The sequence below is a fragment of the Miniopterus schreibersii genome (assembly GCF_964146895.1).
Source record: "Miniopterus schreibersii genome assembly, chromosome: 17".
Classification (NCBI taxonomy): Eukaryota; Metazoa; Chordata; class Mammalia; order Chiroptera; family Miniopteridae; genus Miniopterus; species Miniopterus schreibersii.
The window spans coordinates 42,226,459-42,251,196 of record NC_138117.1 but is presented as its reverse complement, the minus strand read 5'-3'; the positions used below and the strand labels follow the sequence as shown (position 1 = coordinate 42,251,196).

The following is a 24,738-nucleotide window of genomic DNA, read 5'->3' as shown; positions in this document are numbered from 1 at the left end:
TATAGATTCTGTCCTTGCAAACTTTACCTTCTGATCCCAGTTCCATCTGCCTTCCTCCCTGACATCTCATCTCTTGACCTTGAATAACCCTGCCCCGTCACTCTGAATAGTGACCAGGTTTCTATCTCTGGGCCCCCTTCCTCTCTACCCTCCTGGGTTTTCGGAAGCGGGCCTGGGCTTTGCTTCTCCCTCCCACTGTCATCAGCTTTTATCTGTGCTGCCTTTTCTCACAACCCCTCCACCTGCATTTGAAATATCCACTGGCTGACATGTTTGTTCAGAGCAAAGCTGTGGCCTTCTTTCAGCCCCTCACCTTCTATAGGTGACAGTGGGGCCGGTGTCTTCATGACCGTCTTAGAGTCATGGGTAATTCCTCACCCACCCACCAGCTGACAGCCTGAGAGACCTCACTGCAGTGCCTCCTTGCCCGCTCCTCCCTGGCTATCTTCCTGTCTGCCTGGCAGAGCTCATAGTCCATCTTTCTGCAGCATTGCTGTGGGACATAAGTCCCTGACTCAAACAGCCTTCAATGGGTTCCTGGTCCTCCCATGTTAGGTAGAGGCTTCCAGAGCAGCCCTGAGATTCCTTCCCTTTCTAACACTGTGGCCAAGCTAACCCCGCCTCCTGGCCTGGACCACCTCTTCCCCCTGGTGAGATCCTGTCTATCCTGGGCTTCAATCATGTGCTGGCTCTGCTGTGACTTCCCAGCTAACTCACCTCCACCCTTGGAGTCTCCAGAGCACTGTTCTTGTCACATCCCCCCATTCTGCCACACTGGCTACATCTGCATTCAGTCCCACAAACACTGAGCACCATAGTAGCTGAGCCTGGTGCTGGTCACTGGGGCAAGATGACTAGAACACTTTTCCTGCCCTCGAGGAGCTCACAGTCTAGTATGTCTCATCCCCTACTAGACTGAAGCTCCTTGAGGACAGGGATCGTCATACTCACCTTGGTGTTGCCCGCACCTCCAGGCCAGGAGCCTAGACCAGTAAGGGACCAGATAGCCACTGAGTTCATTGCTGAGCACATGCAAGCTAACATTAACATTAATTTAAGGACTGTTCCTTCAGGTAAATTAGCTCTAAAAACTATCCAAGATGGACGTTTAGAACTAAATGTACTTGTTATCATATACACTCACACATATAAATATAATATAATGTATCTAGACTATAACTTATGGATATCTTCCTGTGCACAATTAGCACAGGCCACTGAGAATTAATTTATTCTGTATTGTTCCGTTTTAGTCAGAAATAAAGTTTAACTTTGCATTTGAAAATGTATAATATGGCTACTAAATAGGCCAATAAAATTTAAGTATAATCTGTTAGCTTGCTTGGTCACTTACATGTAACAGTGTTATCACAGTAATTAAATAGGTTCTTTTACTGAGTTTTTCAAAAGTGTTATCATATCCAAGATGTTAACAAAGGAATAAATTTTGGAAAGTCCTTATCTCAGGGCAGTTAAAAATGTTTCCCAAATCCCATTCTCCTCTACTACCTTAAAAGAAAATGTTGCAGATAAAATCAGATTAATGTGGGACTCCACCCATCTTTGCGTCTTACATATGCTTTTCACTCTAAGTTGAATCTTGTTAGGCAGACTCCTGAAGTACTTGGTCACACTTTCATGGCTTGATCTCTATGACTCAGAGTCTGTCCTTACATCCTGTTTTCTTATTCACAGATGTGAATTCACTGAGACTCAGAATGAGATTAACCTGTAGGCAGCTGAGTATGAAGTGTGAAAACTTCCTCAGCAGGAGTATTGGACAGATCCATAGTGAAAATTTCTCTTCACGTGTTCTCTGGCATTTTTATACTATATGACTGACAGCTGATAAGTGCACTGAATATTTTTGAATGAAAAAGTCGTTTAATTGTTGATTAATTTAGTTAATTTTTGGTAGATACTATGCCAGGGAAACCACAATAAACAACTTCTATATTTGCCCTTTTGGAACTTATGTTCAAAAGTCCTGTTCCTGGTAATACCCTGCCTAAGGTGTTCGTGCCATTATGGAAAAGAGGGTCAGTTTTACATCAGTTTAGGGAAACATTTTAAGTTAATGTGTAGATTCTTAAATCCTTTTTAGACAAAAAACAAAGTTATCACTTTAAAGATTTATACTATAATTTTTATATCTTTTTAACTTTTTATTGACATACAAAGGTGTGAACATACAAACATGCTCATTGAATTTTCACAACCGGGCATGCAAACCTGTGTAACGAGCATCCAGAACAAGACAGCAACGCTTCCAGAGCCCATACCCCCAGAGCTGCCCTTCCAATCATTGTGTACCTCTGGGCTCACACTAACATGGATGGGTACTGCCTGTTTGTGCTCCTCACGTCAATGGTGTCATTCAGTACGGACTTCTCTGTCTATGGTGGATTTTGCTCAGCATGTTGTTTGAGATGATCCCCATTATCACGGTGGCTATGCTGCGTGCTCGTTGCTGTGTGGTGTCCATTTGTGAATGTAGCATAGTTTATTCATTCTACTGTTGGTGGAAACTTGGATCCTTTCCAGTTTGGGGCTTTCAACACTCTTGCTGTGTGAACATAACAGTGTCTCTCAGTGATCACATGTACAAGAGTGTCAGTCTGGTGTGTATCCAAGAGTCCGCGGTGTGCACAAGTCTAGCTTCAGTAGATGCTGACAGTTTCCAAAGTGGATGTACCGATAAACACCCAGCCAGGAATGAACACTCTCATTCTCCAACCACAGCTTGTTTAAACCTTTGGCAGCCACTTCTTGATTCCAAGCACGCCATTTTCACATAGGACGGTTAGGTCAGAGAAGCTAAGTAGTGTGCAAACAAATTACCTGAACTTTTCTATTCCAAAGACACTAGCCTGGTGAAGTATCACCCTGGAAGTCAGACCATGATTTTGAGAAGGCCTCCTGTCACTGAACCTGTGGGGAAGACTTTTAGAACCAGCACTGCATTCACTGATACAAGTCTCCATCTGCTCCAGTTAGCTGACTAGTCATGACATTCAAAACCAGCATTTACTGAGCACTTTGTGTGGCCAGGCATCCTGCATGCACCTTGACACATGGTTTCCTCTTAATCCTCACAGACCTGGAGATGAGGTGGCATTATTGTTACCAGTTGGCTGAGACTTGAGGTCAGACAGCTGACTCGAGGTCAGGGCGGGGTTCCAGGCAAATCCACCTGAGTCCGGGGCCCGAACTGGCATCTCTGCTCTACACCTTGGTTGAGATGTACCTAGAAGTCATTAAGTGTTCCATCTTACGATATGGCTGGTGAGCAACTTGTTAATCTTGCTTAGTGAAAAAGGAAAAAGAAGAAAGAAAACATACTTTACAGGGAATTCCTGCAGCTCATTTTCTTACATTTGAGTATCAACCTACCAAAGTCCCCCAAAAGAGTGGCAGCCTCACTGGCATAGGCACAGAGGCCCCACCCAAGGACTTTGAAGGATAACATGGTCTCTGTGTGTTAGTTTCAAAATATTTGTTCTCTTCATTATATTTGTTTCATTGTCACATCCTGAGTGTTTCACTTTGCTGCTGTGGCCCTCTGGAATCCCAGGTATAGTGGGAGTGGTTTTGGAAGTTTTTGATGAGGCTGAGCCTCTCTAGGGTGACTTGAGGCAAAGTGGCAGCAGCCATGCGAGTGTGTGGCCAGTCCGCAGTTACCTCCTGTGGATGCTTCCCATATGCATGATACATAGCCTGTCCACAGCTTGTGGGGAGAGAGGGTGTTTGTTATTTTAACTTAATATTGTTATGTTTGCTTCTTCACTTGATCATACAGAGCTGGCCTTCAAGAGGTCTCTTTGGTCAGGACTATAACCTGGAGTGGCTGCAGCCACAGATTTATACGGGGTGTTTTTTTTTTCATATTATATCTCAATATCATATCCAAGTAGAGTTACACAGTATCTCAGGGCACCAACTATTGTGTTAGTTGATCTGGGATGCTGCCAGTTCAGGCCCGCAACACCTTTAGGGTAAATGGTATGTGTGTGCACGCATGTCCTACATAAGTACAAGCTCAGAGAACACGAGTGTGGCGGAATTTAACCCAGTGTTTAGAGTTCTGTATGTTGTATTATGAAGGTTAGAGTTTAAAAGGTTGTGTGACCTTGGGCAAGTGACTTAGCCTCCCTGTAAAAGCAGAATCACAAATCCTACCCGTATCCGGTTTTCAGGGTTGAATGAAATCATCTGAACTCTCCCAATTGTACAAGGCTCTGCAGGCACACAATGAGAGCTGCTTTGGTGGCAGTAGGAATGACAAGGCTCCTTCTGAAGACCCTGAAGGGACCTGGGGAACTTAGGGTACAGAAAAATGATCAGTTACCATTTTGAAAATCTGTTTATTTGAATTTAAAGGCGTTAGTTGTTATTACCCAGATACCAAAATACAAAGCACATCTTTTTGATATTTTATAGATGTCTTATAGAGACATGGATTTAAAATTTTTAATATGTGGACAGCATCTTATACAAGTTTTTTTTAAATCCTTTTTGTTTCTTCATTTATCCTAAAAGGCGAACTCTGAATTAAAAGCTCTAGGTTTGGTTAATGGCATGAGGTACTTGTGCGTCCTTGCTGTGTGTGTTTTTTTAAGTTGTTTTGTGTTTGTTTCCAAAATTCCTTTCAGAGGTGGAGTGTAAATGTGTCCTTAGTCATCATAACAGTATTTTCCTTCTTGCTGTCCTGTTGGGTCTAGATAATATCTGGAGGAGTAGTCTCAGGCTTCCCTGTGTCCGTCTCAAGTGCTCACATCTCAGCTTTTATTCTTGCTCCTTAGCCTTCCCAGGAATAAAAAGTAAACAGTAAATCTAAAGTTAATAGCAATTTAATGTAAAATTTAAGTTGTTTCCACTAAAAATTATATCCTAGCTGTTTCTTATGTAAGGATAATTCATACCTTGTTGGTTTCAGCCATAGGGAGGTTTTCAGAGCATCACATGTGCATCTCAGAAAAGTCCTGTGACTTGCCCTGGATTGTGCAGCTAGCAAAGGGTGGACTCTTTCTCTTTTTTACAGTTTTTAGTTCTCTGCTACATTTTCTATCTTTTCATTAATTATGAACATTTTTTTCTTTATGTCCTTGAATATAGTATCTCCTTAAAATCCTTGCCTGCTAATTCTAACTTCTGAGTCATCTTTGGAATCAGCCTCCTTTAGATTTTTTTTTTTCCTGTAGAGAATGGATCACATTTTCATGGTTTTTTTGTTTTGTTTTGTTTTTATATATTGAGTAATTTTAGATTGTCCTGGGCATTGTGACTCTGGGTTCAGCTGTGTTCCCCTAAAGAGTAGTTGGTTGGTTGGTTGGCTGGTTGGCTTGCTGGTTGGTTGATTGGTTGGCATGGTTAGTTAGTTGGTTTTAACAGATAGTTAACTTGGCTGGTCTCAAATTGCAAACTCTCTCCATGCTGTGGCAGCATCATGTTTTAATTCAGTTCTCTTCGCCTTAGCTGGGCTACTTGGAACCTGCCTTATAAGTGCATTGCTCTGAGGTCATCTAGAGATTTGGGCAGAATTTATACTCAGAATTTGAGAAACCCTCTGCCTGGCTCTCTTCTTCCTGGGATCCCCCCTCCCAACTTTCCACCACCTATGGTGACTCAAACTCAGTCATCTGGTTCTTCAAACCAGTAAGACTGGAGCCTTCTGACTGGTGGCCCCACCCTGTGCCATTGCCTTCCTCCGGTGTCAGCTCCCCAGATTGGCTACTTAGGGTGGCTCTCCTGTTCCCACAGAACCACGTCTATGCCCGTAGTCCAAAGCTGCTACCTGCAAGAGGTTGGTCACATAGGATCTGTGCGAATTTGGCGGAAATACAAAGAGGCCACCATCTTAAAGTAAGATTTTAGTAGAAATCACTTTTTAAATTTTGAGATGGGTAACACCACAACCAAACAAAAGTGCATTATTTCCAGCAGTCTTAGTTAGATACATAATAAGTAAAGAAAGAAAAGCGGTTTTGGTGTTTCCATGAAACTAGATGTCCAGTCTGCTATGCCTGTTTGTAAGAGAAGAGCAGAGGCGGATGCTGTCACCCTGGCTGCAGCATTTACCACTAGGTCAGCCAGTTACAAACATGCCGTCCTGGCTTCAGCTCAAGTCTCCAGCCTCATTCTCTGCAAAGATACCAGCGTTTTGCTGCTGTTGTTAAAAGGTCAATTCCATTCCTCTGTGGTGAGGCAGTGTTGGGTAATTATAAGAGATCGTGTTTCAAAACTGATATTCCCATGAACTTGCCAAAACAAGCCATTTCCCTTTTGGCTTTTTTCCTTCCAAGTTCTTGCTGCTATTTCTCTGGATATTTTTCAGATTAGCCTAAGTAGCTGTGAATCCAACCTGATTTTTATGTCTAAAGCAAATATGATGTCACCATAAAATTATGTTGAGATGATCACAGTCCAGTCTTTACAAAAGTTATTCAAGCAAATTATATTTAAAAGAAGAAATGGATTTTTTTCTTAGTTTCAAATTAAAGAATAGTAGTATAGTTACTCTCAGGAAAAATACTACAGAAATGAGCCCTAGCCTATTTGGCTCATGGTTAGAGCGTTGGCCTGCAGACTGAAGGGTCCAAGGTTCGATTCCAGCCAAGGGCATCTACCTCAGTTGCAGGCTTGATCCCTGGCCCCGGTCAGGGGGCGCATGCAGGAGGCAACCAATCAGTGTGTCTCTCTCACATCGATGTTTCTCTCCCACTCCCTCCCTGCCTCCCTTCCTCTCTCTCTCTCTCTCTCTCTCATACTCCACTCTCTCTCAAAAAGCAATGGAAAAATATCCTCAGGTGAGGGTAAAAAGAAAAATACTACAGAAATTAAATAGGAAAAAACTCATGTTTTCCCTAGTAGTCTACAAGGCAGATAAGAGTACAGAACTAACTCACGTTTACTGAAGAGTGTTACTGTTTTCCTCACATGCTTTGTCTCTCCATCTGAGCAATGGAGAGGACAGACAGTGTTCTCACTTATGAATGAGGAAACAAGTTGAAGCAGGGCAGACTGGGTGTGGTCATAACCTCAGCAGAAGGTAGCCCCTCGCTGTGCTGTGTCCTGGGTTAACCTGACTGCTACCACCCACTCAGGCTGATGGCACCTCCCTGGTGAACCTGTCTGTGCTGGGGATCTGTTTTTGTATGTTAGCTCAGTACTGAAAAAGAGGAACCTATTAGACTACTTTCTTTCTCTCCACGAAAATACCTTAGAAGTGAAATCATGTTTTGTTGCTCCAGAACGGAAATTTAATAAGACCTCCCCATACTTGCTTGCCAAGGCTGTAAGACCAGGTTTCACAGGGAGTGCTGCAGACCAAGAGAAACCATCAGAGCAACCCTTAGAACTTTATATGTCCTTTTACTCTGAATTGGTTTCTTTAATGACTTCTTCTGTTAAAGCTAGGGAAGTGAAAATAAGACTAACATTAAATAAAGTACTCCCCCTCCTCTCGATTCTCTTCCTGGATGGGACTCGTGGACAAAGACATGGTTACCTTGTATTCTAATGGTTGTTGAGTGAAAGTCTTAGCTTTTATTGTTTCATCTACTTGCAAGTTTGAGACTGAGAAACCACCATCCCAGGAGGGCTCATTGCCAGTTCACATTAGGCAGCTCAGAGCTTTCAGTGGAATGTATTCCTACTAAAAATATTGTCGTTTGGGAAAATATGTTTAAATCTGACCTCCTGACACTCTGCACATTCTAGCTGTTGCTTTGGGTTCTTCAGCAGCTGTACAGAGTTCAGAAATGTCTCCACGTGCACCCTTGCTCCATCGATGGGATCCTCTTCCATTGTAAAAACAGGCATTTTGTGAGTTATTTATATTCCTGACCACTCCTAGCAACAAATTACGGTTTCTCAGAAGCGCCTTGTCGTGTTATTTTTGGTATGAGAATGGGGTGCTGAGATTGAAGGAACTCGCTCCCTGGTTGTCACTGCGTTCTTTAGGGATGAGACTGGCCTATTCAGTGGATGAAATATCAAAGTGACTGTCATGCAGATGCCACACAGCCAATGAGAGTGACGACCATGGGGAGCCCACCATCTAAACCCATAGAGCAGAGCAGGAGTGGAGGTGGTGGTGGTGATAAAGGGCTGACAGGCAGGATTCAGACAGTAAGTTCAGGAGCTGGAGACCACAGGGAAGTGAGTTGGTGGAAGGCTCAGGTGGAGGGGGCTGGGGACGGTCTGTGGCCCGGGACTTCACATGACCCCTGTGGAGGTTTTTGGGGGCATGGTGACCTTGAGGTCAAGGTGGCCCATTCACCAACCCACGTGCAATAAGTTGCCCCAACAGGACCTATTTAAAATGGAGGTTCCATTGCCTTAAAGAGTATGTCACACATGGTCTTATTTTCATTATTTGAAGAAGTTGAAAAGACTTTTTTTTTACCTGATTTTTTATGGACTTTTAAGTTGTTTTAAACTAGTTTTTTGAAATTCTGATTCAGGGTCTATTATTTATTTTGAGGGTCAGCACTGAAAACTCTTAACAAAGGCTTGCTCCTACTGGACCAGTGTCTCAGGCTGGATCCTTGCCCTGTGACCTCTCAGAGGGGGAGCCTGCAGTCCTTCCCTCCGAGTGCACAGGAAGCTGGGTACCAGGCTCTGCTCCACAAGTCCATGGACTAATTCACTGATTGTGGCTTTACTCATCAGCTCGTTGCTCATGTGATACAGACCCGGGATCTGCAGTGATCTGGGCAAGTGAGGGTGGGATCAGCCTAGTAAGAGGGAAAGTCAAGCAAACGGATGCTTACAGAGCATCTTACCAAGAGTTATAATTGCTGGGGCCCAGCTGCCCGACAGTGCTGGCAGGGCATGTACCTCACAGCCTTGAGGGTGACACTAAATTCTTAAGTATTAAAGTTTTGTGGTGTTTTTTCAGTCATGATTATCTAAGTGGAACAAGAAGAAAACCAGAATGCTTTTTGAGGAGGGGTGGAATTTTTTCACTAAAACAGGAAACATTCCCTTGCGTTAAAACCCCCCATCTGCACTGATGGTTTGCTGACTCAGACGCTTATGAAGTGAATATTGACTGTCGCTTCCTGACTTAGCCTGTGCTGGGTGAGCTTGACTGTGTGAGCAGCAGCTTGTTCTGGCCTTCAGTCAGGCAGGAATGTCTGTTTGAAACAGTCAAGCACATTCCCAGATTAGAACGGGTGCGTTGTAGCTGACCTCACTCTGATGAGTAATTCTGGGCTAGTATTTACGGCACTCCACCAGGCGGCTTCATTCTTAGAGCTCAGACTTGCAGGCCTGTAGGAAAGAGTTAGTTGCCACCGTGGGGACGTAAGATTCCGAGACCTGCTGCCCGTTGAGCCCAGGGATCTGAGTGCAATGAGCAGGGAGCAAAGGCTGGCTTGCTGGCCTTCTGGGTAGTTTCTGGATGGCAGACAGCCAGGACCAGGAAGCCGCAGAGCCGGCACGGTGTGGGACGCAGCGAGCCCCTGAATAGTCGAGCAGTGGTAAGTAGGGTGCTACTACCCATGAGCTTCCAGCTTAAAGCAGCTGGTATTTCCAGAAGCACTGTAAATACTGTCATCTATTTCCTTATTTTTCTGAGGAGGTGAAGTACTGGGTAGGCTGAAAGTTAGTAGGAACATGGTCGTTTCGGGAGGTGATTGGCCAGATTGCTAACTTGTCCCCATAATGTGCTAGTTCTGTGCGTGGGGTTGGGTTCCTGTGAGAAGTCCGTCCTGGGACATGTCTGTGCTGGGTGAGGTGCTGGGGTGCTCGGGGCAATTGTGCTCTGCTCCAAACACATGTTGGCTCACACACATCCTGCCTGGACGAGTCTTTGATCTCCTGGAACTTCTCCCTCTCTTCCCAGCTGTCCTCTGACCTGTGGCTGGGCTGCAGCTGGGCTTGCAGTTTGAACTCAGCTATTCTTGAGTCATTTTGTGAAGAGTCAGAAACCTGATCCTCTTTCCCACTCTTGATTGTCATCTGCTGTTAGCCAGGGTGCTCCCACACAGGCGGGCGGGGCTGGTGTGTGCCGCTGCTCCCAGCAGCTCCCTTAACCCGTGTGTTGTCTCTCTAGCACAATCCTGGAGGAGGAGAAGGCTCAGCACGAAGAACGCTTGAGGATGGAGTCCAGAAGACAGGTCACCGTGTCTTGGGACTCTGGAGGGTCCGACGAAGCTCCACCCAAGGTAGCAGAGGCCCCCACCCCAACTTTGCATCCCCCCGCCTCTGAAGCTTCTGGTATAGGCAGCTGCTCTCAGCCAAATACTGGACTGTTCTAAGAGGAACCCTTTAACTGCAGCTATTGTTTCATGTTTGCTCCTTGCTGGTACCCCCTGTGCACTTGGTTTCTTAAATTGCATTTCAGCTGTAGACAAACTGGATTCATTTGCTGTGATTTTAAAATACCCTTCCGGTCCCTCTCCCGCCCTCCCCTCCCCGCAGCGACAGACTGAGCAGCCTGCCCTGGGGGAGGCTTTTTGCTTTGTTGGTTGTCAGGGACCTAGCTCAGGTCAAGTAGAGGGATAAAACTAGGCCCCAAGTGCTTTACATTTCGCTTTGTTTCAACAGAAGTCAAATTCCACCCGACCCTGCTCCTTTTGGGTTTGGTTTGGTTTTTGTTAGAGCCTTTTTCTGGCCTGCAGCTGCAGCTAAGGGAACTGCACGCAGCATCCTCAGGCCTCGCCTGCCCAATCACCTCTGTTCCTCTACCCTTCCCTCCCACAGCCCACTATGCTGTGCTGGGGGGTTGCACATAGCTGACCGTGAAGCCCCCTTCTTTATTTTTTCAAAAATCTTTATTATTGAGAGTATTACGGATGTCCCCCCTTTTCCCCCGTTGTCCCCGTCCCCCTGGATCCCGCCCCCCCCCCCCCAAGCCTTCACCACCCTACTTCCTGTGTCTGTGTAAAGCATGTATGCATATCAGTTCTTTGGTTAATCTCTTTCTGTCTCCCCACCACCTTTCCCTCTGAGGTTCATCAGTCTAGTCCATGTTTTCATGCCTCTGGTTCTCTTTTATTCATTAGATTCCTTGTTCATTTATTCTGATGTTTAGATTCAGTTGTTGATAGATGTGTATTTATTGCCATTTTATTCATATTTTTTATCCTTTTTCTTTCTTCTGCTTGTCAAAGGAGACCCTTCAACATCTCCTATAGTGCTGGTCTGGGGGTGATGAACTCCTTTAGCTTTTTCTTACCTTTAGCTCTTTATCTGACCTTCAATTCTAAATGATAGCTTTGCTGGGTAGAGCAATCTTGGTTGTAGTTCCATGTTTTTCATCACTTTGAATATTTCTTGCCACTCCCTTCTGGCCTGCAAAGTTTCTGTTGAGAATCAGCAGACAGCCGTATGGGTGCTCCCTTGTAGGTAACTAATTGCTTTTCTCTTGCTGCTTTTAAGATTCTCTCTTTGTCTTTAACCTTTCGCATTTTAATTATGATGTGTCTTGCTGTGGGCCTCTTTGGGTTCCTCTTGTTTGGGACCCTCTGTGCTTCCTGGACTTGTAAGTCTATTTTTTTCACCAGGTAGGGGAAGTTTTCTGTCATTTTTTCAAATAGGTTTTCAATTTCTTGCTCCCTCTCTTCTTCTGATATCCCCATGATGCGAATGTTGGGCCGCTTAAAGTTGTCCTAGAGGCTCCTTACACTATCTTTATATTTCTGGATTCTTTTTTCTTTTTGCTCTTCTGGTTGGGTGTTTTGTGCTTCCTGATATTCCAAATTGCTGATTTGATTCTCAGCATCATCTACTCTACTGTTGATTCCCTGTAAATTATTCTTCAATTCAGTTAGTGTAGCCTTCATTACTAACTGATCCTTTTTTATGTCATTGATGTTCTCACTAAGTTCCTTGAAGGTCTCATCAGGTTCTTTGAGCATCCTTGTAACCATTGTTTTGAACTCTGTATCTGGTAGTTTACTTGCTTCCATTTCATTTAGTTCTTTTTTTTTTGGATATTTCTTCTGTTCTTTCATTTCTGACATGTTTCTTTGTCTCCACATTTTGGCTGCTTCCCTGTGTTTGTTTCTATGCATTAGGTAGAGCTGCTATGTCTCCTGGAATTGGTAGAGTGGCCTTGTGTAGTAGGTCTCCTGTAGGGCCCAGTGGCTCAGCCTCCTAGTCACCTGATTTGTGCACTCTAGGTGAACCCCTGTGTGGGCTGTATGCACTGTCCTATTGTCATTGAGCCTTTATTGCTATTGGCATCACTGGGAGGGATTGACCCCCCCAGGCCAATTGGACCAGCTACAGATACAGTGAAAGAGCTGTTGTGCAGGAGCTGACCCTGTGGATTAGGACTTGCTTCAATGGGGCTTTGATGCTCACTGAGTGCACCCCTTGAGCGTGTTGCTCATGGATGGGGTAGGGTGGTAATCTGGAAGGGTCTGAGGCTGACCACTGGGTGCACTTGCTCTGAGGCCTCCCAGGAGGTGCAAAGTCAGCTATTGCTTGTGCCCTGCCTGGGGCCACCTGACACAAGCTACAGAGTGATCTGCAGATGGCTGCTACTTGTATTGGGCTTAGAGATGCCCAAGAGAGGCCAAGCTGTGAACCAAGGCAGGCTGCTGCTAATGCCAGGCCTGGGGCCACTTAGCAAAAGGTCTGGGGCACGCTGAGGCCAGCCGCTGCTTGTCTGAGAGATTTTAGGAGAGTCTGAAGCCTGAACCAGGACAGCCCAGGTTGATGGAGACTCAGATATGGTGACTGCCTGTCGGTGATGTGGCGGGGAGGTTTCAGTAAAGGAACAGAGACCTCTGCCAACACTTTTGTCTGGGAGAAAGCTGCCTCCCCCAGTTCTTACCCTGATGCTAGACAATTTAGTTCCTTCCCATGTTTCTGGATCCTTTCAAGCTGCTGCCCAAGCACTGGAACTCAGAGGGAGTGAGTCCGAGTACGTCCATGTGCCCACCCTTTAAGCGGAATATCTGGGATTCCAGCAGCCTCTGTGTCACTTAACCACATTCCCTGCTGGTTTTTACAGCCCAAAGTTACGGGGACTTCTCTTCCTGGCACTGGAATGCTGCGCTGAGAGATCTGGTGTGGTGCTGGGACCCCTTGCCCCTCACAGGAAACCTCCACTGCCAAGATACCCCTCCCAGTTTTAAACCGCCACACATGGGTGTGGGACCAGCCCATTCCTTGCCTCCACCCCTCCTACAAGTCTCAGTGTGGCTTCTTCTTTAATTCTCTAGTTATAAGACTTCCATTCAGCCAGATTTCAGGTGGTTCTGAATGATGGCTGTTCTGTAGTTTTGTTGTAATTTTGATGTAGTTGTGGGAGGAGGTGAGTCCTGCATTTACCTATGCTGCCATCTTGTCAAGCCCCCTTCTTAGATTAAAAATTCTTTGCGCACTTTTGGCTTTGACAGGCTGGTATTTTTCACATCCTGGCTTAGTTGCCATGAATAATCCAGTTTAGATCATTTTCTGGAAAGTAAATATAGACAGTAGGCCTTTTTGCAGTTAATAATTGCCTGCTGTTTGGTATTTCATTGGCTAAAAATATATAACAAAACTTTGACAATTCTTTACTTCATTTTCTTTTTGAAAATGTTTTGTTCTAAACCTGTTAATCCAAAGTGCTATTTAGATACTACACTGTTTTTTATCATGATTCCTGAAAGCCTCTCTTTCTGTGGTCAGTGTTTTAAATTGTATAACAGTGAGCACTGTCACACATTTGATGTAGTACAGGTGTTCGGCACAGTTCTTCAGATTCTCAGAGGTGAGAGGCTCCATAGTCCAGTCTCCTCAACAAATGGAAAAACCGAAGCCGGGGCAGGAAGGTCGTGCTATCTGACCCATGGATGTTACTCTGAGCAACTTAGTGATGGAACCAGGACATTTCTCCATCTCTCCTAGTTTAACAAAAAATAAAAATCCTTCATTGCCCCCAGAACAACTATGAACCCCACTTCCCAGCATCTGAGGCCACCACATTGTATATAGAAGTGTGCCTGTGTCTTACCTCAGGACAGCTACCCAGAGTCCAGGGCTGAGAGTGGGAGGGTCTCCAAGTTCACACTGGGCTCTGCTGACTGGGCAGGCTCCCTGCCTGTGCCCAACCTCACTGTCCTGTCTGAAGCGAGGGTCCTGATGCTCCCTGCGATGGTGCATTCACAGCACTGTCTTTGGCCTCCCAGCAGCTGGCACCAAGTAATGCAGCCACCCCCTTACCCCCTAACTCACAGAATTGCAGGCCTTTTTCCATCTGGACATTTCTCTATATCTCACTCTATAGGATTTTGAACAATTTTCATTTGGCTGAATTTTGAAAGCTGTGGTATTAGGTTCATGGGTGCAGGAGGTTGGGCTTTTTTCTTTTGTTGCAGAGTAGAGGGACAAGTTCAGCTTAATTTTTTAAATATCCCACTTTTTTTTTGAGATGCTTCAAAGTGCTTATTTTAGGTCCTATTTTTTTTTTAATCTTCACCCGAGGATACATTTTCCATTGCTTTTCAGCGTGGGAGAAGAGAGAGAGAGAGACATCTATGTGAGAGAGACACATCGATTCATTGCCTCTCACACGTACCTTGACCACCAGGTCTGGGGATGGAGCCTGCAACCAAGGTATGTGTCCTTGGCCGGAATCGAACCTGGGACCCTTCAGTCCTCGAGCCAACGCTCTAACCACTGAGCAAAACCAGCCAGGGCTAGGTTCTTTTCTACAATCAGAGATTGTTTTACCACTTAAAATAGGCGTCAGCCAACTCTTGTCTTCTGCCTGTTTTTATTCAAGTGTGAATGGAATGGATTGCACCTTCATTTGCGATGTCCGTGGCTGGTTTCACTTACACAGACAGAGTTGAGTAGTCCAGTTACCATGTGGCCCCAAAGATCAGAATATTTACTCCCTGACCCTTCAAGGGAAAGCTAGGCAAACCTTGGACTAAAGTCGTAACGGCTGGAGAAATATCTGCAGTGGTTTTCATGCACACATGCTTGGTGGTCACAGAAAAACACTCAGTGAGTGCATCTCTCTCGCCAGCCAGGCCCAGTCCTCTGTGCAGCAAGCATCCTTACGCATCTTTAGAGCCACATCTGCCTGCACGGCCGTAGTGCTGTCAGGACTGAACCGCAGCTGCGGGCCCAGGGTGGTTGGCCACTGTCTCCTCTGCCTGTGAGGAGGGTGTTCCCACCATCCTGCCTCTGGTACCTCAGGACAGCCAGATTAAACAGAGTTCTGCAGTTCAAGCAGAATCTGAGCCTTTTGCAGATACATTTTGTGTGCTAATAAATGTGTAATATAGCTTAATTCATTTTTTAAAGGGAAATATTTTCCTCTGACCCATTCAAGATTCAAAATTAAAAACTTAATCAGTTATGTAATGGCAAAAACATTATAACCTCAAAGCTGATTATTAAAAATACATCGGTGGTCACTTCCTTGGTACTTAATACCAATTTTTCCACACGAGTAACTTGGAGAGCTGTGCCTGGGAAGAACCCATCATGGGCAGTGTCCCAGTCAGTGCTCATTTATTCCTGCAGATTGTCCTGCAGATTCCCACAGAACCACAGAGCTTCAGTGTAGAAACCTTTCCAAAGGCATTTTCCAAAGTGTAACCCTTGGGGCTTAGGGGCCCAAGAGATCAAAACCTGTTTTAGAATAATGTTAAGATGCCCTTGCCTTATGTGCTGTTGACATTGGCACCGATGTGGCGGACATCGTGGTAGAGAAAGTGCTGTCTCTTCCACACAGGTGAGGCAGCAGCACAGGCTTCACTGTCTTCTTCAGCACCCACCACCTCACACAATCAGGAGAAGATGCCAGTTTGTGTAAATGATCTTGACAAAGGGAGTAGGAAGTGCTCCAGGGCACTCATGCTGCCTCTAGACTCAACGTGTCCAGGGAAGGTGCCACTGGGGGACGGAGCTGCGGCTGGAAGACCAGTGTTGCTGGAAAGGAGAGCTAGCAGATGTACTGTGGTGGTTCAAAGTTGCGCATTTGGTAGACATTTTCTAAAAAAAAAAAAAAAAAAGTGAGACTGTCTCACCAAGGAAAGCAACTGATAGTATTTGTTGCCAGTGGTAAACTTTGCATTTTCAACCAGAAATATGAATTTTGAAAACTGTATATCCATCACCTTAATAGTTTTCCAATTCTTAGACTTTTCTGCTGATCTCAGGGTAATATTCACAAGTGTGAGTATTTTTTCATATTGTATAATTATACTTGTTGATATTGGGAAGAGCTGCGTAACTCTGCTCCATCATTTCGAAATGACAAATGTGAGAGGTCCATTCACAATCCAAGAGTGGTGGGTGTGATGTAACAGATACGGTGCGGTTTTCAATTCCACATGGCAAGTCACCTTTAAGAAAGTATCACTTTTGAGTTTTGGCTATAGTATCAAAAAGCAGTATCCACAGTTGTGCCAAGAAACAATTCAAATGCTTTAAGTTCAGGTGTCTCAGCAACAGAAAGAGAATTTAGATTTGGAAGTGACTTCAGAGTTCCTCAGCTCCACTCCCATTCTGTAAATGAGGAAATAGAGGCCAGCTGGTTCATTCACTGTCCTTGGCCACCCACCAGGAAGTGGCAGAGCAGGATGGGTGTCCAGCTTTGCTTTCCCTCGAGGCCAAGTGGTGGTGAGCATCTTTTCGTGTCTGAGCTCATTGGCCATTTTCCTGTCTTCTTGGGTCTGCTCAAGTCCTTTGTCTACTGTTTAATTAGAATATTTGTCATTTTATCATTGAGTATGACTCTCTTACCAGATATACGATTTGCAGATATTTTCTTCCATTCTGTGGGTTGTCTTTTCACTTTCCTGATGATGTCATTTGCAACACAAAAGCTTTTAATTTTGGTGAAGCCCAGTTTATCTTTTTTTTCCCCTTTTGTTGCTTGAGCTTGGTGTCCTAGCCAAGAATCCATTGGCTAACCCACATATTTGTTCTTTGTTTTCTTCTGAGAGTTTTATAGCTTTAGCTCTTCCATTTAGATTACTATCCACTTTTAGTTAATTTTTGTGTATATTGTGAGGAAGAGGTCTGGCTTCATTTGTTCACATGTGGATATCCTGTTGTCCCAGCATCATTTGTTAAAAAGACTATTTCTAACCCCACTGAAATATCTTGGTGCCTTTTGTCATTCTTTCCAACTAAGCTCTTTTAGAGAAATATCTTTTTCCACTATTTTCAGTTAAACATGGTTTTACCAAAATAATCAAAATATTCATTCATCTGATGCCCTGTTGGTTTGTTCACAGCCCAGCAGACCTGGTTATCCTAGTCCAAGGTCCAGTGAAGGATTTTATCCCAGCCCACAGCACATGGTGCAGACCAATCATTACCAGGTACTCCAGTCCTTACAGAGATGATGTGTTCATTCATTCTTCAGCATGTCTGAGGGTGGGGAGGGACATTGTGTATGTTTATATTTTTATTTGTGTACTTAGCAGTATGGTTTGGCAAGCAGAAGGCTAAGAAGTAGTCAGCCTAGTAATTGTCTAGGTGCACGTTGTCCTGACATCCACAAAGGGGCTGCGAGCAGTCACTCCTTTGAAAGCAGCTGGTGCAAGTGTCCCATGGCCCACAGTTCTCAGGTCTGCTCTCTCCCTTCTGTTCCTGTAAAGTGCAGGACGCAGTGGGCACACACTCCGCAGAGGTAACTCAACTGGGCAGTTCTCCTGGAAGCCAAGAGTAAGATTCAGAATTACCTTAAAAGCCAGACAAGCCCTGACCCGTGTGCTCAGTGGTTAGAGTGTTGACCTGAGCACTGAAGGGTTGCAGGTTCTATTCCCAGTCAAGGGCACATACCTGGGTTGCAGGTCGGTCCCCGGCCCTGGTTGGGGAGCGTGCGGGAGGCAACCAACCGATAGATATATCTATCTCACATCAATGTTCCCCCCCCCTTCCCCTTCCTACCTTCCTACCTCCCTTCCACTATCTTTAAAAATCAATGGACAGGTGAGGATTAACCAAAAAAAAAAAAGCTAGATGAATTGCCACACAGACAAGTATGGAAGGAACGTCAGACTTGCAGACAAATAAGCCGCACAGAGGAATAGATAATCCCTGAAAGAAAGGGCCAGAGCAGTCAGTCATGGTTTTGTTTTTATTTTTGAGGGAAGGTGTCAGCTTTTGTTGAGGGGCAGGAAGTCAGAGCTCAGCAGACACTGAGCAGGAGTCCCACACCAGAATTGTTTAGAGAGAATGTGACAGCACAGAAAGAGAGAGCGCTCAGGTTCCAGCAGCCTCGCAGGTCCTTGCCCTGTGACGGGTTTCTGTCCCTTGAGGACAGGGACTTGGCTGGACTTCCAGTGCTTAGAACAGTGTAGAATAGAGTTCAGTGAATAATTATGGTATTCTCTTTTATCATGGAGGAAATGATTAAACCTCCTTATCTTGTAAATGAGAACAGCTACAGGACATTTCCTGTCATTATTTCATGTTCCTTTTTAGCCTAAAATGCTCTTCTGGTCCTGTAGCATGCTAGGTGGCATGTATAGAGCTGCCTTAGGTCATTTGAAATCTCTTTGTTGTGAAAATTCGTAAAAGTTCTTTGGCAGTAATATGTCCTTTTTGACCAAGTGTAGTAACGGTATAGCATCTTATGTTTAGTAAAATTTTTTATTATTAAATATTTACATTCAGTAAACTGTGAGAACTATCTGTATATCTTATGACAGTTTAATTCCATATTGTTAGGATGGAGTTTGGTATAAGTCAATGCCTGGAGACCTAACAGATACACAAAACCTCTGTTAAAGGCTGTGTGGCTATTTGGCTGTTTTTAATCTCATTAAAAAATTGATAACCCCAGCCATCCGGTACTAGCCTGATGAGTCATGGGAACAAGTGCTGGTGTCCGCCTGTCTTTCTCTCGACTGAGGGAGGGAACCGTACGAAGAAAGTCCTCTCATTTTCCTTATGCCTGACGCTGTTCTCCACATCCAGCTGACTGTCTCTGCCTGGCTCAGTCTTCATGGTTAGAACTTGAAGATTGACACCCCCCTCACCAGCCCGCATTCATCAGGGCACATATATTTGGGGGTTTGTCTGTTGGGTTGGGCAGGTAGGGGTTCCAGGGCAGTGTGTGGTGCAGCTGTGTGTATGGCCACCAAGGATGGTCTACCCCCAGTGTGTAGTTAAGTGTAAGATTCCAGAGTAGCTGACTTCTGACTATTGGGGCCTGTTTGCAGTAGTTGTCTAACGTGGCCTCAGTGGAGAACCCTCCAGAGCCACCTGCATTCTTTGGCTCGTGACCTCCTTCCTCCCTCTTCAGAGCCAACAATCAGTGTGGATCTCTTGATCTTCAATAGTCACATGTCCCTCTCGCCCCTTCTGCTTCTCTTGTGACTTTCTAAGGAACCTTGTGATCATCACATCAGGTCCACTCAGATAGTGCAGGACCATCTCCCTACCTCAAGGTTCCTCATTTATAATCCATCTGCAAAGTCCCTTTGCCATGTAAGGTGCCATAGGCACAGGTTCCAGGGAACTGGACGTGAGCAGCTTTGGCTACCACAGCATTCTCTGTAATCTTAGTTACCTCCTTTCATGTGGAAGCAGAACTGTGCAGAACTCCTTGTGTCTGAACCTGACCTGGCCACTCACTCACCCACAGGTCTCTGGCTACCCTGGCTCACACGGAATCACAGCCATGGCAGGCAGCATGTACCTGGGGCAGGCATCCCTTTTGGACCAAACAGATTCTTGGAATCACAGACCACAGGAGATATCAATGTGGCAGCCCAACATGGAGGTAAATTGGATGTTCTTGGGTTTCGGCTTTTTTCTTTTTAAATATGTCTTTATTGATTTCAGAGAGAGGGAGGGAGAGAGAGAGAAACATCAATGATGAGAGAGAATCATCAGTTGGCTGCCCCCTACTGGGGATCGAGCTCCCAAGCCGGGCATATGCCCTGGCTGGGAATCTAACCGTCACCTCTTGGTTCACAAAGTCAATGCTCAACCACTGAGCAACACCAGCCAGGCAGACTTAGGTGTTTTTAACTGACAAAGCTTTGCCCAAGGTACCTTTTACTTCTAAATCCTACAGTTTCTTGATTTTGGTGACCTAAGTCTCAGATTAGGTTACTCCTTTTACTCAAATGCTTTCTGATTCTCTGAATCTTTTTTACTAAAGGAGAGATGCTATCATCATTAGCCCATTCATTTGAAAGGCAGACCCTAGATTGAATAGAATTAGCATGTACCTGAGGCCAAGGGAAAAACAGGAAGCCAGAGCCTCCTGTCAGTACTGTAGTGTGCACCTATGATAGGAATCCTGTTGTTGCACTCCCAGATTGTTTCCACTGTTTACTAGAACTAACAGCACATTCTTTGCACATGTGTTGTTATTCCTTAAAGTATCTCCCTGCCTATGGAGCAGAGCAGAGCAATTGTATACTTTTTACTTTATTTTTTTAACCTTACCCGAGGATATTTTTTCTATTGCTTTTCAGAGAGAGTGGATGGGGGAGAGAGAGAGAGAGAGAGATAGACATCAATGTGAGACACATCAATTGGTTGCCTCCCCCACCATCCCCTACTGGGCCAGGGATCGAACCTGCAACCAAGGTACATGCCCTTGACTGGAATCAAATCCGGGACCCTTTGGTCCTTGGGCTGATGCTCTAACCACTGAGTAAGACTGGCTAGGGCAGCAGTTGTATATTTTTTAAAGATGCCTGGCACGTGTTAACTCGCAGCCTCCAGAATAGTTGCCTCCATAAGCAGCATAAGCGACCCTACTTGCACCACCTTGCTGTTTTGCTTAATTGTTTGGAAAGACAGGAAAAAAGTCAGCGCATCATAAGTAGGCCTGAGATCGCCATGCTGTTTCTAACCCTCAGGACTCTGCGGCGCTGGACCTACGTGGGATCGGGCAGGTGTTGCCAACACACCTGATGGAGGAGCGGCTGATTCGGCAGCAGCAGGAGATGGAGGAAGACCAGCGCTGGCTAGAGAAAGAGGAGAGGTTTCTGGTAATGTATCCAGTTTCAGAAATATTCTTCCACCCTCAGGCCCTGCTGGAGTCTCTTGCAAAAGTTCATCTTTCTGGAAACAGGAGAGCTAGTTTTGCATCTGGTTCCTAAAACTTGCAATTATGGGATATTTGCTTTTCTTGAGTTATTTTTTCAAGATAGGTTTCTGAGGTTTTAATAGTGGCCTTGTGGGCTCAGAGGTGTGAGTATTTCTATGGTTTCTCTGTCACCGCTGTGTTTACAGAAGCAGCCTCCCCGAGGTATCAGCTTGCACATAAACATCTCACCTGTCTTACTTCTGTGATTAAACTGCTTCCCAATCATTTACAGCAGGGGCAGGGAACCTCTTTTCTGCCAAGGGCCATTTGGATATTTAGATCATCATGGGCCATACAAAATTATCAACTTAAAAATTAGCCTGCTATATTTGGTCAAACATTTAATTAACTCACCCCTGCAGGGCCAGACCAAATGGGGCCGGATGTTCCCCACCCTTGATTTACATCTTCCTGTCACTGATACAGTGGTTCCTCATTTTCAATGAACTTTTTCATAGTGTACTTCTGTGTGTGCATGTGCAGTTGATTTTTAGGAATTTATCTTGTATTTTCCAGTATTTATCACATGAAATCTTTTTGACCGATTTCCCTGAATTTTCCAAATGTACCGTTGTTGCTCTTTCAAGCGCTTTCTGCCTTCACTCGGTGTTTGTTAGATACCTCCCACTTCTTTCCTGAAGTGCCTCTAGCCAACTTTTGTACGAAATAGCTCCTTGCTGGCTTTTCCTGCTTTTATTTTAAAGGTAGTGTCTGTAATAGTTTTCTCCATTAAGTATAATTTGGTATAATGTTGCCTTGTACATTTTAAATGTATTGTGGTGGTGGTGTTTTAAGAAAACTTTATAAGGTTTAACATGAGTTACATGGAGCCTTTACTTGGGTTTATGCTAGTCCTGCATCCCAGAGATAAGTCCCTACTTAGTCATAATTGGTCACTCTTTTCAGGCCATGGTTTATTTATTTGTGGTGTTTTATTGGGATTTAGAATTGATGTTAATAAGTGAGAATGATTTGTTTATTGTCATTGTTTATTGGCTTCAAAATCAGCACAGTACTGGTTTACTAAAGTGAGTTGAGTAACCACAACCCCATCTGATTTGAGTCTTCGTAAGGCAGATGTTATGGTGGGGGAGGGGGTGCTGAGAGCAGCAGGCAGTCAAGACAGGGCTGCTTCTGGGAGACAAGACCAGTAAGTGTTCCTTCCACCTGGGACATTTTAATTGGGATCACAACAATATTGCTCCCTCCGAGCCATTTTTCATGCCACAGCCACAGTAATATTCCTAACACGTGAATCTGTCACTCTCTGACGTAAAATCTGCCAGTGGCTATCGCAGGATGAGCAGCCTCCTTCCCGGCCCCTCCTTTTTTCCTGTCCTCCTTGGTCAGCCCCTGTTTGTGACAGAGAGCACTGAGCACAATAAGGGAAGGACAGCATCCAGGTCATTGGGAAGGGCTGAGCAGCTGAAATGACAAGAAGGCCAGCCCCAGAAGGTCTGGAGAACATTCCAGGGAGAGGGCCCAAGGCGAGCTTGGAAGGAGCCAAGTACTCCTGGGGACAGGAATGAAGGGGGACAGGTCACACAGTCCCTTAGGTCATGCAGGTGGGGAGGGTACAGTGGCCAGGGGTGTGGAGGTGGCAGGAAAACGGAGCAGCTTGGCCCTCAGAGGGATCCTTCCCATCCTGACTCTCCTAAACAGCATTATGAGAAAGAACCTAGATTTTGGAGAATTAAAAATCATTACTGTGATCCTACATAAATTATTTTATCTCTTTATGCTTTAATTTCTTAACCTATGAAAAAATACCCTTCATACGGTACAGGTAATGCTTTTCTCCCAGAGTGAGGTTGAAGATGACATGGGAGCAGTGGAGGGAGCACCCCATTTATTTTTCAAAGGGCTTTATCTCTATTCTTTGGTTTGAGCTCCATAGCCTCCATGAGCTGCGTTGATGAGAGTCTAGACTCCTGGATCATATGCCTCATATGACACAAAGTTCCCACAGACAGTCCCAGAATACCTTTAGGCCACTCTTGACCGAAGGCTAATGTAATAGATGGTGTGAGAAATTGGCCACTTTCAAAGGGATTGCTCAGTAGCTATACGTCCTTTTATTGGATTTATTGGCTGCTATAAAGAAACCTTAATTCACTTTTGTTAGCTGTTAGCTGACAAGCCCCTGGTGGTGTCTGAGTGCTTGGTGTCCCCTACGATGCAGAACCCACATGCCAGAAATGCCATCTTTTAGGCTGAGGCCTTTTCCAGGGCACATTTGTCCAGCTGTCAGTGAGGTAGGGCCAGCCTCTGGTTTAGTCTGAGTTGTCATAGACCTGCTGCTCTAGTTAAATAAAACAAAAACCAGTTACTAAAAAAGGGAAATTTTTAAAAAGATATGTAACATACAAGTGAAACTTTTTTATTATGAACATCAACAGACCTAAAACTGACTGTTTCACATTGCTCTAGAAATTTCTAAAGATGCTCGCCTTCTGTTTTGTCTCCTCATGGCCTGGAAACAGGTTGTTCCCACCCTGCTCTGGTCCTCGACTGCTTGGGGAGCAGTGCTGCCCCACTCAGTGACATCAGCTATGCAGCCTGGAAGAAGAGTTAGGTTTCTACTTGAAAAATTAACTCTTAAGTTGCTTTCTCAGTCATATTTACCAGATTTTTTATAATCAGAATCCGCAGCTGTTTATTGAAACCTCCCGTTTTTAGGACTCACATGGTTGTATGGTAACTGTTGTTAATAATAGCTCCTGCCTTCCCTTGAGTACTATGGTGAGCCAGGACGCTTGTATATGTTTGTTCATTAGCACATGATTTTACAGTGGCAGCCTCTTTCCCAGGGTCACACAGCTAGGACCCATGGCACCTGCATACGGTACGTGCCTGCTCCCTTCTCCCGTCCCAGTTCAGCTTGTGTCCTTTCTGAGCTGGCAGAATCCACGACTGAGAGAGTTCTCACACACTGGCCAGAGTGCAGCAGCCATGAGCAGAACCCGTCTATTCCGAGCACTTTCTTTCCTACTGAGTAGGACTTACAGACAGAGTGACTTTGTTACTTATTTCTATTACTGTGCGCACAGTAGTTTTCTGATGTGGTACTGTGCTGAAGACAGAAATTTAATTTTAAAATGAGAAAGGCCTGCTTACATAAAGCCTACTTTGTGTCCTGAGACAGGAAATAAATATTTGAGCTGTTTTTCCTCTCATACCCAACCCAGGGCAGCCTGTCGGAAGATTGTGCTGCTCCCGTTCCTGCTTCTGGGCAAGGCCACATCCTCTTGTGTTTCTTCTTATGCCATATGCCAGATTTGAAGACAACATAGTTCAGGGCGGAGGGACTTTCAGTTGAATGCCTTTATTTGAAGTGTTTAGAATGATAGCAGCATGAGAGTAGAGACTGAGGTTGACCTGTGGGTGGCTCTGTCCCTAGAACTTTAAACAGTGCCTTCTCTCACTGCCACTGAGGAGAGGAGAGTGAGCATGCCTGCTCACAGGAACATGTTCATAGCAGCTTCTGTGTGGTGCCAGGTATTGGAGATAACCTGCCTGCTCCTTGATGTCAGAATGAACAAACATTCATACAGCAGGTGCTTCACTGCAGCAAGGTGGACAGCCACAGGGTCAGTGAAACAGACAGGTGGTCGCCAGATGCCAGACACACAGGATTCACATTGAGTCCATTTACGTGAAGCTCAGATGCTCATCCCTGTGGCGGGGCGGAGGCAAGTCTCCACTGGGCAGGGCAG

At 45.0% G+C, this 24,738-nt stretch overlaps 1 protein-coding gene across 25 annotated transcripts in view; it reads left to right on the top strand.

The window, feature by feature from the left end:
- The window catches only part of PTK2 (protein tyrosine kinase 2), a 168,616-nt gene that overhangs the window by 123,341 nt on the left and 20,537 nt on the right, over positions 1-24,738 (top strand). For 10 of the 25 annotated variants that reach the window (XM_081116801.1, XM_081116790.1, XM_081116789.1 and 7 more), the window contains 5 exons: positions 5,761-5,862; positions 10,061-10,172; positions 17,202-17,288; positions 19,562-19,699; positions 20,793-20,924. In XM_081116801.1, the coding sequence (XP_080972927.1) occupies positions 5,761-5,862; positions 10,061-10,172; positions 17,202-17,288; positions 19,562-19,699; positions 20,793-20,924 (571 nt within the window). Of the gene's footprint in view, positions 1-5,760; positions 5,863-9,077; positions 9,486-10,060; positions 10,173-17,201; positions 17,289-19,561; positions 19,700-20,792; positions 20,925-24,738 lie in introns of those variants that run through there. The other 15 variants (XR_013997442.1, XM_081116802.1, XM_081116804.1 and 12 more) reach the window with 4 other exon arrangements.